Source organism: Eptesicus fuscus, chromosome 21 (assembly GCF_027574615.1).
Source record: "Eptesicus fuscus isolate TK198812 chromosome 21, DD_ASM_mEF_20220401, whole genome shotgun sequence".
Lineage (NCBI taxonomy): Eukaryota > Metazoa > Chordata > Mammalia > Chiroptera > Vespertilionidae > Eptesicus > Eptesicus fuscus.
The window spans coordinates 36,352,887-36,365,906 of NC_072493.1; the positions used below are offsets into that span (position 1 = coordinate 36,352,887).

The 13,020-nt window shown below is 50.5% G+C and overlaps 1 protein-coding gene across 1 annotated transcript; it reads right to left on the minus strand.

Moving 5' to 3' along the window:
- Positions 1-5,042: 5,042 nt before the first annotated feature.
- Positions 5,043-12,969, minus strand: RINL (Ras and Rab interactor like). The gene is made up of 12 exons (XM_008140040.3): positions 12,937-12,969; positions 10,999-11,087; positions 10,641-10,800; positions 8,740-8,842; positions 7,715-7,787; positions 7,566-7,630; positions 7,143-7,289; positions 6,661-7,059; positions 5,962-6,279; positions 5,569-5,700; positions 5,250-5,413; positions 5,043-5,167 (listed from the first exon to the last, which is right to left on the minus strand). Exons 2-12 carry the CDS (start codon positions 11,046-11,048, stop codon positions 5,111-5,113), a joined length of 1,668 nt encoding a protein of 555 aa, XP_008138262.2. The 5' UTR covers positions 11,049-11,087; positions 12,937-12,969; the 3' UTR covers positions 5,043-5,110.
- Positions 12,970-13,020: the final 51 nt, after the last annotated feature.

Consider the following 13,020-nt stretch of genomic DNA (forward strand, 5'->3'; position numbering starts at 1 on the left):
CCAGGACCCTTCAGTCCGCAGGCCGACGCTCTATCCACTGAGCCAAACTGGTTAGGACTATAACTTTCATTCTAAACTTGTTTTACAGGATTGAGAAAATACAGATAAGACACCTCCTTAGTACACCTACCTGACTGTCTCCTGGAAAACAAACTGTATCTTTTCAAAGACAGCCTACCACAGAAACTTTGTTCACTGAAATCATTCAACAATCATTTACTGAACACCTACTGTGTGCCAGGCATCTGTTAGGCACTGAGGACACAGCTATGAACAAAACAGAGATCCCTAGTCTCCTGGAGCTGACAATACTAAGGCTGCACTGTCCAATATGGTAGCTACAAGCCCTGTATGGCTATTGAGCACTTGAAATGTAATTAGTCCAAACTGAGGTGTGCTGAAGTGTGGACGAAAGTGCTAACCTGACAAAGTGTGGGGCCACGTGCTAACCTGACAAGCTCAGGGAAGGCCTGCATGGCAGTCTTGCAAACTCAAAGACCTTTATGGTACTAAAGTAACCACAAAGGATGATCTGAAATTAAACTTTAACTAAAAGCAATTATAGTGGGTAGTCACGTCCTAGGCTGGTATCTTCCTTGACAAAGTCACTCTTTACCTTAACTGAGCCTATTATCTTTTTTGCATCTATGATAACATATAATTGAAATGTCAGGCCCTAGCCGGTTTGGCTCAGTGGATAGAGCATCTGCCTACAGACTGAAGGGCCCCAGGTTCGATTCCCGTCAAGTGTACATGCCTGAGTTTTGGGCTTGATCCCCAGTGGGGGACATGCAGGAGGCAGCCAATCAATGATTCTCTCTCATCATTGACGTTTCTCTCTCTCTCTCTCCTTTCCTTCCTCTCTGAAATCAATAAAAATATATTTAAAAAAAAAAAAAAAAGAGCCGAAACCGGTTTGGCTCAGTGGATGGAGCGTCGGCCTGCGGACTGAGGGGTCCTGGGTTTGATTCCGGTCGGGGGCATGTACCTTGGTTGCAGGCACATCCCTGGTGGGGGGTGTGCGGGAGGCGGCTGGTCGATGTTTCTCTCTCATCGATGTTTCTGGCTCTCTGTCCTTCTCCCTTCCTCTCTGTAAAAAAGCAATAAAATATATTAAAAAAAAAAGAAAAGAAATAATCAGGGTAACTTGTAACTTCCCTTTTTCTGGACCCCTCAGGGCACAACCAAATGCACCTGGGTTCATTCATTGTTATTGTTATCATGTGAATTGTTGACTGTTAACTATCCTGCACCCACCTAAGTAAAAGAAGTATGTGTCCATCATTTTACTTTTTATCCAGTCCCAGAGGTTTCCTCACTTTTCTCTCTCCCGCCTCTCTAATCTATCACCAATGGATTTCATGTAACCTACCTACATCTCCTCCTTTGATTGCAGTGTATAAAAATAGAGGAAAAACTTCCATTCTCCAGAGCATTATCCTAATCCATTGAGATTCTGCTTCCCGAAATTGTGGACAGTTTGGCTCAAATAAACTCACAAAAATTCTTTACAGATTTGAATGTTTTTACATTAACATTACTTGGCATAGTTGTGGCAGGATTCCAAAGAAGCTCACCCAGGACCTTCCAGCAGACCCGGACTTGGTTCTAGGATCCAGCAAAGGGCCCATTGAGCCCGCTGGTTCCCTGCCCATTGGGTGAACTGGGGTGAGTTGTCTCTTGGATCCAGGACCTTCTCTTGCATTTGGTAGAGGGTCTGACTTTATTTGAGCTGTGCCTTAAAATCCTCGAGGTGGAACTAAGGTTAAGGGTTGAAAGAATGCAGGCTAAGACAGGATTGTAGGGGGGAAAAATGAGTGGCTGGTTTTGATTTTGGCTTTTCAATTGCAATTGCTTTCTGAGAGTCTGAGCAAAAAAAACTTTATGGTATAAATGAGAGCTGAACTCTTTTTTTTTTTTTTAAGTATATTTTATTGATTTTTTACAGTGAGGAAGGGGGAGGGATAGAGAGCCAGAAACGTGGATGAGAGAGAAACATCAGCTGCCTCCCTACTGGGGATGTGGCCGCAACCAAGGTACATGCCCCTGACCAGAATTGAACCTGGGACCCTTCAGTCCGCAGGCCCACGCTCTATCCACTGAGCCAAGCCGGTGAGGGCGAGAGCTGAACTCTTTCAGTTCCAAAGATAAAGGGGCATATCCTCCCTCCAGTCTGATTCTTGGTTATTCTTAGGTGACTAAGAATCTTTGTGGAGGTGTCAGAAATGCAGGAGCTCCATAGGGAAGTCCCAAACGCAACTGTAATGAACTAAATGGCTCATCCAGGGGCCACCTTAAGGCTTTGTCTGCCCGGCCCTGAACCCTTCTGGTTGTTTTAGACAGCCGGGAGAGAAACAGGCCACACTTGACCACTACATAGCATGTTTAGAAAATTTGCTCCGACTACAGATATCCAAAAACAAATAAATAACACAGGGTAATTGTGCCTCCAAGGCCATAAACTCCCAAACCCCAGCCCTCATTTAACACTCCTGATAGGAAGTCTTTACTTACAAGTGCTTTACAGAAACGGGAAGATTTAATTAGAAAATATCAACTTAAGCATGGCCAAAATGCAGTTGTCTTTGGGTACCTACATTAATATTTTGCATTCAGAAATTAGAAAAATACCAGTTCTAAAATTAAACTGAATGACTATATTGGAAGCATATTTTGATTTGGAAATTAGAAGCTTCTAAGGAGAAGCATAGAAAAAATTCTTCCCCCCAACATGGCAATTAATAAGAAAGTTTAGAGACTATCTCAGAAGTATTCTGAAGCTGGAAACCAAGATGGCGGCATAGGTAAATAACTGAACTTGCTGCCTCGCACAACCACTTCAAAACTACAACTAAAAGACAAAACGGACATCATCCAGAACCACAGGAAGTCTGGCTAAGTGGAAATTCTACAACTAGAAGGGAAGAGAAAAGCACACTGAGACTCAGAGGAGCTGCGGAAGTAAAGTGCAGAGGTACGGAGGCACACGCTTGGAAAGGGCTGGAAACTGAGAACACGGCTGGCTTTTTCTTTTTTTTTCTTTTTTTAAAATATATTTTATTGATTTTTTTACAGAGAGGAAGGGAGAGGGATAGAGAGCTAGAAACATCGATGAGAGAGAAACATCGACCAGCTGCCTCCTGCATACCCCCTACCGGGGATGTGCCCGCAACCAATGTACATGCCCTTGACTGGAATCGAACCTGGAACCCCTCAGTCCGCAGGCTGACGCTCTATCCACTGAGCCAAACCGGTTTCGGCACGGCTGGCTTTTTCAATCAGGAGGGAGACACAAGCTCCCAACTGCTCTGAACTCCAGTTCCAGGTGAGACTCTGGTGACCCAGACTCATAGCGGGAGAAACTGGACTGTCTAGCAGAGGGCAGAACTTGAGAGCGGCTTTCTCTCAGAGGTGCTTGCAGCGATTACCGAGGGACACTGAGGCCTGGGGGCCTCTTAGGGCAGGGCTGATGGGAAGCCATTGCTGTTTGCTCTGCCCTGTTAATTCCATGAGACCCTGCCCCACCCAAGCTGTGTCTTGGTGTAGTCCTCTTTGGATTCCATTTGTTTGAGGTTCTCTGTGCTTCTTGGACTTGTAAGTCTATTTCTTTCACCAGGTAGGGGAAGTTTACTGTCATTATTTCTTCAAATAGGTTTTTAATATCTTGCTCTCTCTCTTCTGGCACCCCCATAATTCGGATGTTGCTACCCTTGAAGTTGTCCCAGAGGTTCCTTACACTATCTTCATATTTTTGGATTATTTTTTCTTTTTGCTTTTCCGATTGGGTGTTCCAAGATGGCCAGCAGGGGAGGGCAGTTGGAGGCGATCAAGCCTGCAGGGGAGGACAGTTAGGGGTGACCAGGTTGGCAGAGGAGGGAAGTTGGGGGCAATCGGGCCTGCAGGGAAGGGCAGTTAGGGGTGACCAGGCCTGCAGGGGAAGGCAGTTAGGGGTGACCAGGCCTGCAGGGGAGGGCAGTTAGGGGTGACCAGGCCTATTGTTACTTTTGTTCCTGGTATGTAAATGTTATATTAGATGTAAAAAAAAACCCCAAAAGTTAAGACAAAAAGACTCAAATCATGGTGGCTCAAAAATTAGAAAAGATCCAGAATACTTTTTAACAAAGACATATAGAATCTGACTGCCTCCCATTTACCTTCCCTTTAAAAAAAAAAAATATATATATATATATATTTTTTATTGATTTCAGAGAGGAAGGGAGAGGGAGAGAGAGACAGAAACATCAATGATGAGAGAATCATTGATCGGCTGTCTCCTGCATGCCCCCTACTGGGGATCGAGCCGGCAACCCAGTGGTTGAGCGTGGACCTATGAACCAGGAGGTCATGGTTTGATTCCAGATCAGGATAGGATGTATTAGTTTCCTGCGGATGCTGTAGCAAATTACCACAAACTTAGTGGCTTAACAAAATCCACACCAATTTATTATCTTGCAGTTCTGAAGGTCAGAAGTCCAAAATAGAGCTTACGGGTCTAAAATCAAAGGCTGAGTTTCTGCTGGAGGTTCCAGGGGAACATCCACTCTTGGTCTTTTTCAACTTCTAGAGGGTGCCTGCCTTCTTCAGCTCCTGGCCTTCACTCCAACCTCTGCTTGCATCATCGCATCTCTTCCTCGGACTCTGAACCTCCTGCCTCCCTCTTATAAGGACCCATGTGATTATATTGGACCCACTAGATTCCAGGATAACTTGCCACCTTAACATCTTTAATCGCATCTATAACATAACATCTATTTTACCATGGAAAGTAACATAGTCACAGATCCAGGGGAACAGGAAGAGGACATTGGAGGGGGGGTGCCTATTCTGCCTTCCACAGGGAGGTCAAGGGAGAGGAGTTATAGTTGCAGACAGTTGTGTCTGAGGGAACCTCACTGAGACTGTGAAATCTGCCTCCTCAAGAGCTGAAGGAAGGGAGGGAAGGAACAGTGAGGATATTAGGGAAGGGCATTCCAGGACGCAGGAACAGCCAATGCAGAGCCCCAAGGTAGGCTCTTCCCTTTTCCTGGGACCTCCTCTTCCTTGCTGCTCCTAAACAACAGGTGACTCTGCATCTTGCTTGAAGAGCAGAAAGGTTTGAGATCCCTTCTCATCATCGGTCTCTTGGCACAGTCTGTATTTCCCAGGGTTCCTCAAAGGGCAGATCAGGCTGAGGGGACAGGCAGGAACCTGGATCAGAAAGGCAATTGGGCCAGTCCTCCCCTCTACCCACAGTCCAACCCAGCGGTCACCTGGGCTCTGGAGTGGCCCTGCCCCTGCAGCGTTCGCCTGCGATGCCACTGGCACAGAGAGGCACTGGCCTCGGAACTGAGCTCCTGGGGCGCGCGTCCAGCTTCGGGCTGATAGTGGGCTATGTGGTGCAGGGCCCCAAACCACGTGGTCAGGTAGTAACCAACTGGGGGCAAGAAGAAGGGGTTGGTGCAGCTCTCCCGGCTTTCCTGGTGGCCCGAAGGCCCCTGCCGTTTGCCAGCCTTTCCTCCTGTTGCAGGGTGAGGCTGTTTGGGGTGCCCCTCCCCTGTTGGGTCCTGACGTCTGGGGATGGGGGCTCACCTTCTCCCAGTAGCTCTTCAGGATCCAGGAGCTCCATAAGAAACTCCACGTCCAGCTGTGTCTCCCCGATGTCCGGACTCCAGATAAGCTCCTCAGTCAGCGCCGGCAGGAAGGCGTCGGCGCCCAGGGGCTCTGGGGACGCCAAGCGCAGGCTCTGAGCTGGACGGGGATGTGCAGGCCCCTTGCATCCGATCCCCAGGACAGCGAGCGCTGGCCGCCCCTCACCTTGCTTGGGGTGTAAACGCCTCTTACCCGATCTCCAGGCCTGCATAGACACCTCCCATAGAGCATGCCACCTCGCCCCTGGACGTGCACACAGGCACCTCCTAAATGGCTCCTACAACCCTCAGGGGCGGCCCACATCCAGGGAGACGCAGACTCCTCCTCCTTTACCTTGTTTCTTGCCCGAAGCCAGGCCCTCGTAGATGTCACTGCACATCGCCAGCAGCAGCGCCACCTTGCGGCGTGGGGCATAGGCCGCGTGGAGGTGCTGGAGGCGTGAGTGGATGCGGTTCCGCAGGGTGGGGGCGGGGCCTGAGGGACAGGGGCCCGCCCCCTGAGCTCCGGGAGGCCCCGCCCCCGCCCGCAAGGCTATTTGTTGCCTCCGCAGTCGCCTCAGCTCTGGGGCTCTGAGCGTGTGGAGTCGTGTCCACAAGGCCGGCTTCAGTGGCGCCAGGACTGCCCGGCACAAGGCCGCCTCCACCGCGGGGCCTGCGAGGGGCGGAGTGAGGGAAGAGGAGCTGACCCACACCAACCCGCTCGCTCCACCCACCCACCCTGGCCTACCGCCACCCCTCCCTAACTTCTGCCACCCACAAGTGTAGACGTGGGTATGAACACAGGTGGAACAGGAAGGCTGGGTGTGAACACGCATGTGGGAGAGGGAATCATGGCTGTCACACCTGTGTGAGATGGAGAATAGGTGGCACTACCCATAGGAAAGGGCGCGTGCGTGGAAAAGGAAGCAGGTTGCACAGGGATAGAGAGGAAGAACTTGGGTGTGAACACTTATGTAGGGCCAAGGGATGGCCCATATATGAACGATGTGGGCTCAGGGAGTGGCTATAAATTCCCTCCCAGTCCTCCTATTACCAAGATCCTCCTTGTTCTTCTGGGGGACCCCAGGCCCTCTGCTTCCAAAGATAGCCCTGACATTGGGGTCCGTTGCTAAGTGATCCTGGAGGTCAGTAAGGAGGTGCCGCACATCCTGGAGCAGCTCCGTGGCGGGGTCCCCAGGCCTGTGGGGGCCCTCAGCCTCTGATGTGAGGCGTGCCTGAAGGCCTCGGAACTGCTTGGCCACATAGCTGCTCCGGGCCCTGGCCAGAGCCTGGACATGACTAGTAAGCACATCCTCAGGTCCTTCTTCCTCTTGGTCGTCGTCCTCCTCCTCCTCCTCCCCGAGGCTGGCCAGAGCTGGCCCAGGAGGGTGTGCTTCTGGGCTGAGCGGGCCTTCCACCCAAGAGACCCGATGAGGGGCGCTGTTCCTGGGGGCTGCATGTGAAAACAGGGCTGGTCCCACGGAACAGCAGCAGCAGCTTCCTCATCTCCAGGACCCCGCGCCCTGCCCAGCTCACCTGGATCACTTCTCTGGGTCGTTTCTGGAGCTGTCTCTGGGGGCGATAGCATCCCTTGCCCTCTGTGGGTCTCCAGGTAGAGCTTGTTCACCACAGAGATCATCCTCTCTGAGGTGTTGAGTTGGACACTGCCATTCTGCAGAGTATCTGACGGCCAGCAGAAGTGAGGTGTCCCAGATGTCAAAGGGCCTGCCCTGGACCCTTCAGTGCACCAGGAGACTTAGTTCCCAGCCTTATTACTGAAAGAGCTGTGGTTTGGGCCTTGGCTCATCCTCATTCAGGCCCAGGAGTCCCACCTCCAGCTCTCTCAGACGCCCTTCCTTACCCTCCCTCAAACCTAGTAGTTGGTCTGCCAAGTGCCATTTTCCGGGACCAAGTAGGCAGAAAGTTGGTCTCTCCCTCCCGTAGAGAACCATGCCTCACCTGTGTGTTGTTCCCCAGACCCTAGAGTGGGAGGGGGCAAGAGCAGTGTTCTGGGCAAAACATCCCTGAGGAAAGAAAAGTAGGAGCTACAATGTGGGTAAGGTGTCTTAGGGAAGGATCCCCCTCAGCCCTTTTGATGGGACTTGTACCTGCTGGCTGACAGGAAGGCCAGGAGATGGGGAAGGTCTGGCATGCAGAGGTGAGAGGATTCCAGAGACACACCTAGGGGAGGGGGCCAGGAGGGACAAGTTAGAAAACATGAGGGGTGGCAGCCTCCTCTTCTCTGGGACTCTCTCTTTCCAAGCCCTGAACCCCCAAGAACCTTCAGAGCAGGGGAATTTCTGCTCCTTGGAGTCCCCATATTTTCCTGTGTCTTTAGGCTTGCATCCCACTTATGCCACCAAATATTGATTCATTAGACATATAAGTATGTATTGAACACCTCTTCATTCCCAAATACTGGAGATACAGTTGTCAAAAAGCAGACATAATCACTGCCTTCCTATGGCTTACCTTTCAGTAGAGGAAGACAGAAAATAAATGAGTAGAAAAATAAAGGCAAGTGAAGTATATTGTATTGAGTGCTATAAACAAAATAGAGTAATTGACAATTACTAGGGCTATCTTAACTGTGGTGGTCAAGGAAGGTTACATTTCCACAGAGGGCTGAAGGATGGAAACTAAATCCATCTTTCAAGGAAGAGCATTAATTTGGGGCAAACAAATGCAAAGGCCCTGAGGCTAGGCGTGCTCAAGGAGCAGAGAAGAGTTCAGTGTGGCTGGGGCAGAGTGAATGAAGGGCGGCAGATGGAGAGGTGGTCAGGTTGGCTACTGACACACCTTATAAGCCATGATGAGGAGTTTAAATATTTAACTTAGGATATTGCATATCCTTTAAGAGTTTAAGGCAGAAATGTATAACATCTGATTGACGGAAATACTACTTTGGCTGCTGTGCCCAGAATGGATTGCAGGAAGGGAAGGGTAGGCACGGGGATACCAGAGAGGAGGCTACTGAGATTGTCTGAGAAAAAGGTGATGATGGCTTGGACTAGGGTGATGAAGGCAGAGAGGACTGGGAAGATTTGGGAGATGCTTTGGAAGTAAAGTTGACCATTCTTGATGATAAATTTGCTATTGCTGTTGACTATAAACTCGGGGGTAGGCACCTCACCTCCAGGAAGCTTCTGGATCTGGTAGGTGTTGACTTCCCCTGGTGAAGGTCCTGTCCTCAACACCAGGACCTGGCTGGGTTCATGTCCTGTGACCAGAAAACTCTGTGGGGTGGAGACAAAGGTCAGCATGAAGAGGATTTGTGCAGATGTGTTACTTCTGCCTGCCTAGCATCTATTTCCCTTATTTAGGGCTCCACACTCCAAGTTTCCTCTAAAGAACCCCACTCCTTCTCAGTCAGTGTGGGTGGGCTGACTCCCCACAAGTCCTCAGAGTGGGTCCATGATCTGAGCTAGCTAATAGGATGACAGTGCTCTCTGACCACTGGGAGTAGTTCAGAGATGGGCATGTGACCCAAGCTCAGCCAATGGGAATCTTCCACGGGAATTTTGCTGAAGCTCTTTGGGAAGAGGCCTTTTAATTTTTATTTAAATAGTTTATTGATTTTTACAGAGAGGAAGAGAGAGGAAGAGAGAGAGAAACTGATGTGGGAGTGTAACATTAACCCCTCTTCCCACACCACCTCCCACTTGGGGATCAGCCTGCCACCTGGGCATGTGCCCTAATTTGGAATCAAACCAGCATTGGCAACACCCAACTGACTTAGTCACACTGGCCAGGGCAAGAAGCCTCTTTTTACAACGGCGTTGCTAATCTGTTGCGATGTGGTGCTGCGCTAGGGACAGCCATCTCAGACACCATAAGGAGAGAGCTCCCTCAAGGAGGAAGCTATGGGAGACCCATTAGTTGTCTTATCCAAATCTATCCCCTATTCCTTGCAGACCCCCAACTTAGTTCAGGGCATTAATATGCACAGCCATAGAAGATGAATAATAGTCAGCCGTTTCCCGTCTCTGGCTGTATAAGTCCTAGATGAGCTTTAAGAAATATCACTGCTGGGCCCCATCCATATATTCTGAATCAAATGTAAAGGCTATTGCTTTTGCTGATAAAAGAAACAGATGCAACTGGTGCTTCCTCTCTTCCCTCCTGGCCTGGAACACACACCTGTGCTTGGACCCGGGGCAGCCACTGGGCAACTATGGGAAAGTCCAAGAGAACTGCAGACGCCGCCCTTGATGCCACTTAAGCTGCTGAACTAGAGCCAGCAGTTGCCTTTCTGGTTATGTTAGAAAGATAAATGCTGTCCTGGCTGGTTAGAGCATCAGTGCACACACCAAAGTGTCGTGGGTTCGATTCCAAGTCAAGGGTGCATACCTAGGCTGTGAGTTAGATCCCCGGTTGGGGCGTGTGCAGGAGGCAATCAACCAATGTGTCTCTCTCACATAGATGTTTCTCTCTCTCTCTCTCTCTTCCCATCCCTCCCTTTCACTCTCTCTAAAAATCAATGGAAAAATATCCTCAAGTGAAGATTAATAAAACAAAATTGCAACAATAACAAAAAGAAATAGCCTGGCCGGCATGGCTCAGTGGTTGAGCATCAACCTATGAACCAGGAGTTCAAGGCACATGCCCAAGTTGCAGGCTCGATCCCCAGTGTGGGGCGTCCAGGAGGCAGCCGATCAATGATTCGCTCTCATCATTGATGTTTCTAGCTCTCTCTTCCTCTCTGAAATTAATAAAAATATATTAAAAAAAGAAATATTAATGCCTATTTGTTTAAACTATTATAGAATGAACATTTGTTACTTATAGCCCAAAACATTCAGAACTCCCCACAGTTTAAAGCAAAGCCAAGAAATAGGATGAAGAGAACTGTATAAGTTGTCTGATACTCAGGATCCAGGCGTTCCTGAGATTCTGGGGTTTTCAGTCATTTGAATCAATAAGTAGCCTTTTTTGTTTGGCCTGTTTGTGTATGTCACTAGCAACTAGCGGAGTCCTAACTGATCCACGGTGTTCTGAGAGGGTCAGAAAGGGTCTCCAGCTATAAGTACTCACCCCGGGTGGCCACAGCTCCAAAAGGGCTTCTGCAGCCTGGGGATCCAGCTCTGGGATCTGCCACACTCCCCAGGTCCTCTGCAGCCGAAGAAGGGGCTCTGGGGCCCTGAGAACCCCTAAGCAGGTCTCTCCTGCCCCATTCTCCTGTGATGGGACCAGTCTGGGAAGTGCAGGGTCCAGGAAACCAGGGGTCAGAGATGGGCAGTTGGACCCAGGTGGGATCAAAGGTAGGAAAGGAAAGCCTAGGGGTGAGGGGTCAGAGATGGGGTGAGGGGTCCTGCGGGGGACACCAATTGGATGGAAGGGGTTTCTGAATCCAGGGGCAGGAGATGGATACCCCAGGCCCAGCAGTGCTCACCTCTCCCCATTGGTGGGGCCTGCCAAGGCTTGGTCCTCTGGCTGGGCCATCCTCAGGATGTGGGAGGCCAGCAAGCCATGGCCTGGCCTCTGGCAGGGAGGAAGATAAGGCTGCTCTAGTTCAGGGGTTATGTTCATAATATTTACAACCAACGTGGCAGAGACCCTGACCAATCCGAATGGACCTAAGGCTTCTTGCTGTGCCAGGTGTGAGTTCTTTCACCACTGGGTGGTGGTGTGCTCTAGGCATGCCAGGAGGAAGGTCAGTGTGTCTTGGGGTGGGGGGATAGGGAGAGGACTCAAAATGACAAGCATTTACCAAATGGTAGGGAAATATTTCAGGTTTTAATATCTAGTGCAGCCGTGTGAATGTGGACCAGCTGAGTAACAAGCCTAGCCAAAACCCAGTGCTTAGTAGGCTCCATGAGACAACAGTTATACAATTTCCCCTCCTCCTCCCTACCCAGACCACAGAGGGGCCCTCAAATATTGCCCCATTATTATTTTTTTAATGAAAAACTTCAAACATTAAAAAAAAAACAAAAAATATGGAAAAGAATTTATAGGGAACTCCCATATGCCCACTACCTAGATTCTACCATTATTTATTTTTTTTTTTTCTACCATTATTTTAATCTTTGCTTTCTCACATAGCCATCCCTCTATCTGTCCATCGAACCCCAACTTTTTTTTTAAATTTCTTTACTGATTAAGGTGTCACACATTCGTCCTCATCCCCCCACTCCCATCCCCCACCCCTCCCCACGGATGCCCCCACCCCCCTGCTGTCCCCAACCATTGGCTAGGCTCACATGCATGCACACAAGTCCCCTGGTTGATCTCTCCCCCCTACCCCCACCCTCCCCCACCCTCCCTCCGAGGCCCGACAGTCCGATCGATGCCTCCCTGTTTCTGGGTCTGTTCTTGTTCATCAGTCTATGTTGTTCATCATTTTCCCTATATGAGTGAGATCATGTGTTACTAGAAATATAAGAATCGAATGTGTGAGCAATAATAGTTATGCTGACAGGCAAATGAATCAGTCAGTAGTAAGTTTCTTTCTGGACCAACAGTTCTTTTGAGACCCAATTTCAATGTCCACCAGTTCCTTATGTGTACATGTCGGCACTGACTTTTCAGCTCTGGATGGTGGATAAATGGTGGTAATGCAGGTCCGACTCCCTCTGGTTTGGTCTCGCCCGGACCCAGGGGTGTGGCTTCACCCGGACTCAGGGGCGCGCGACCTCACCCGGACCTGGGACCCAGCATCACCCAGGCCCCGGGGCACGTGGCCTCACCCGGACCCAAGTGTGCGCGGCCTCACCCAGTCCTGGGATCCAGCCTTACCCAGACCCAGGGGCGCGCGGCCTCACCGGACCTAAGGGCGCGTGGCCTCACCCGGACCCAGGGGCGTGGCCTCACCCGGACCCGGGACCCAGCCTCACCCGGATCCAGGGGCGCACAGCCTCACCCAGACCCGGGACCCAGCCTCACCCGGACCCAGGGGCGCGTGGCCTCTCCCAGACCCAGGGGCGCGGCCTCACCCGGACCCTGGCAAACCCCAACTCTTAACCAGGTACAGAGTCCTAGAGTGTGTTACTAGTTGAGGTTACCAGTTGAGGTGGGCATTTTGGAACATTTCCCCTGTAGCACTCCCAGGAATAGGAAACCTGGGTCCATGCATCCAGGCACCCATGCATCCCACAGATATTGAATACAGGCCCAGAAATAGGTGCCTGTGGCCTGGGGACAGAATAGGCCTGCTCTCAGGGGGCACCCATCTTCTTGGGGTGGGTAGAGAAGATGGATAATAAACAGCTTAACAAATCAACCAGCCCGCTGACCAGAAGTCCAGGGTGTTAGGAAGGGGGAAGCAGAGCAGGTGCCCTGTCCAGGGAGGAGCAGGCAAGAGGGGTGGGGGAAGGAGGCAGATGCTCACCTGGGTCCCATGAGACGGGGAGGAGGAGGTGGTTGGTGCTGGGCAGAGCAGGATGGGGAGCTGTTTAATACCAAAGGAGGCACG

What these genes read in the sequence shown, in the direction of transcription:
- RINL (XM_008140040.3), bottom strand. Translation starts at nt 11,048, where the DNA reads ATGGCCCAGCCAGAGGACCAAGCCTTGGCAGGCCCCACCAATGGGGAG. An exon ending in GGCCCCACCAATGGGGAGAG is followed by an intron (nt 10,801 to 10,998) that starts GTGAGCACTGCT and finishes TGCACTTCCCAG; the next exon opens with ACTGGTCCCATCACAGGAGA. An exon ending in GGCTTCGGGCAAGAAACAAG is followed by an intron (nt 5,701 to 5,961) that starts GTAAAGGAGGAG and finishes TGGCGTCCCCAG; the next exon opens with AGCCCCTGGGCGCCGACGCC.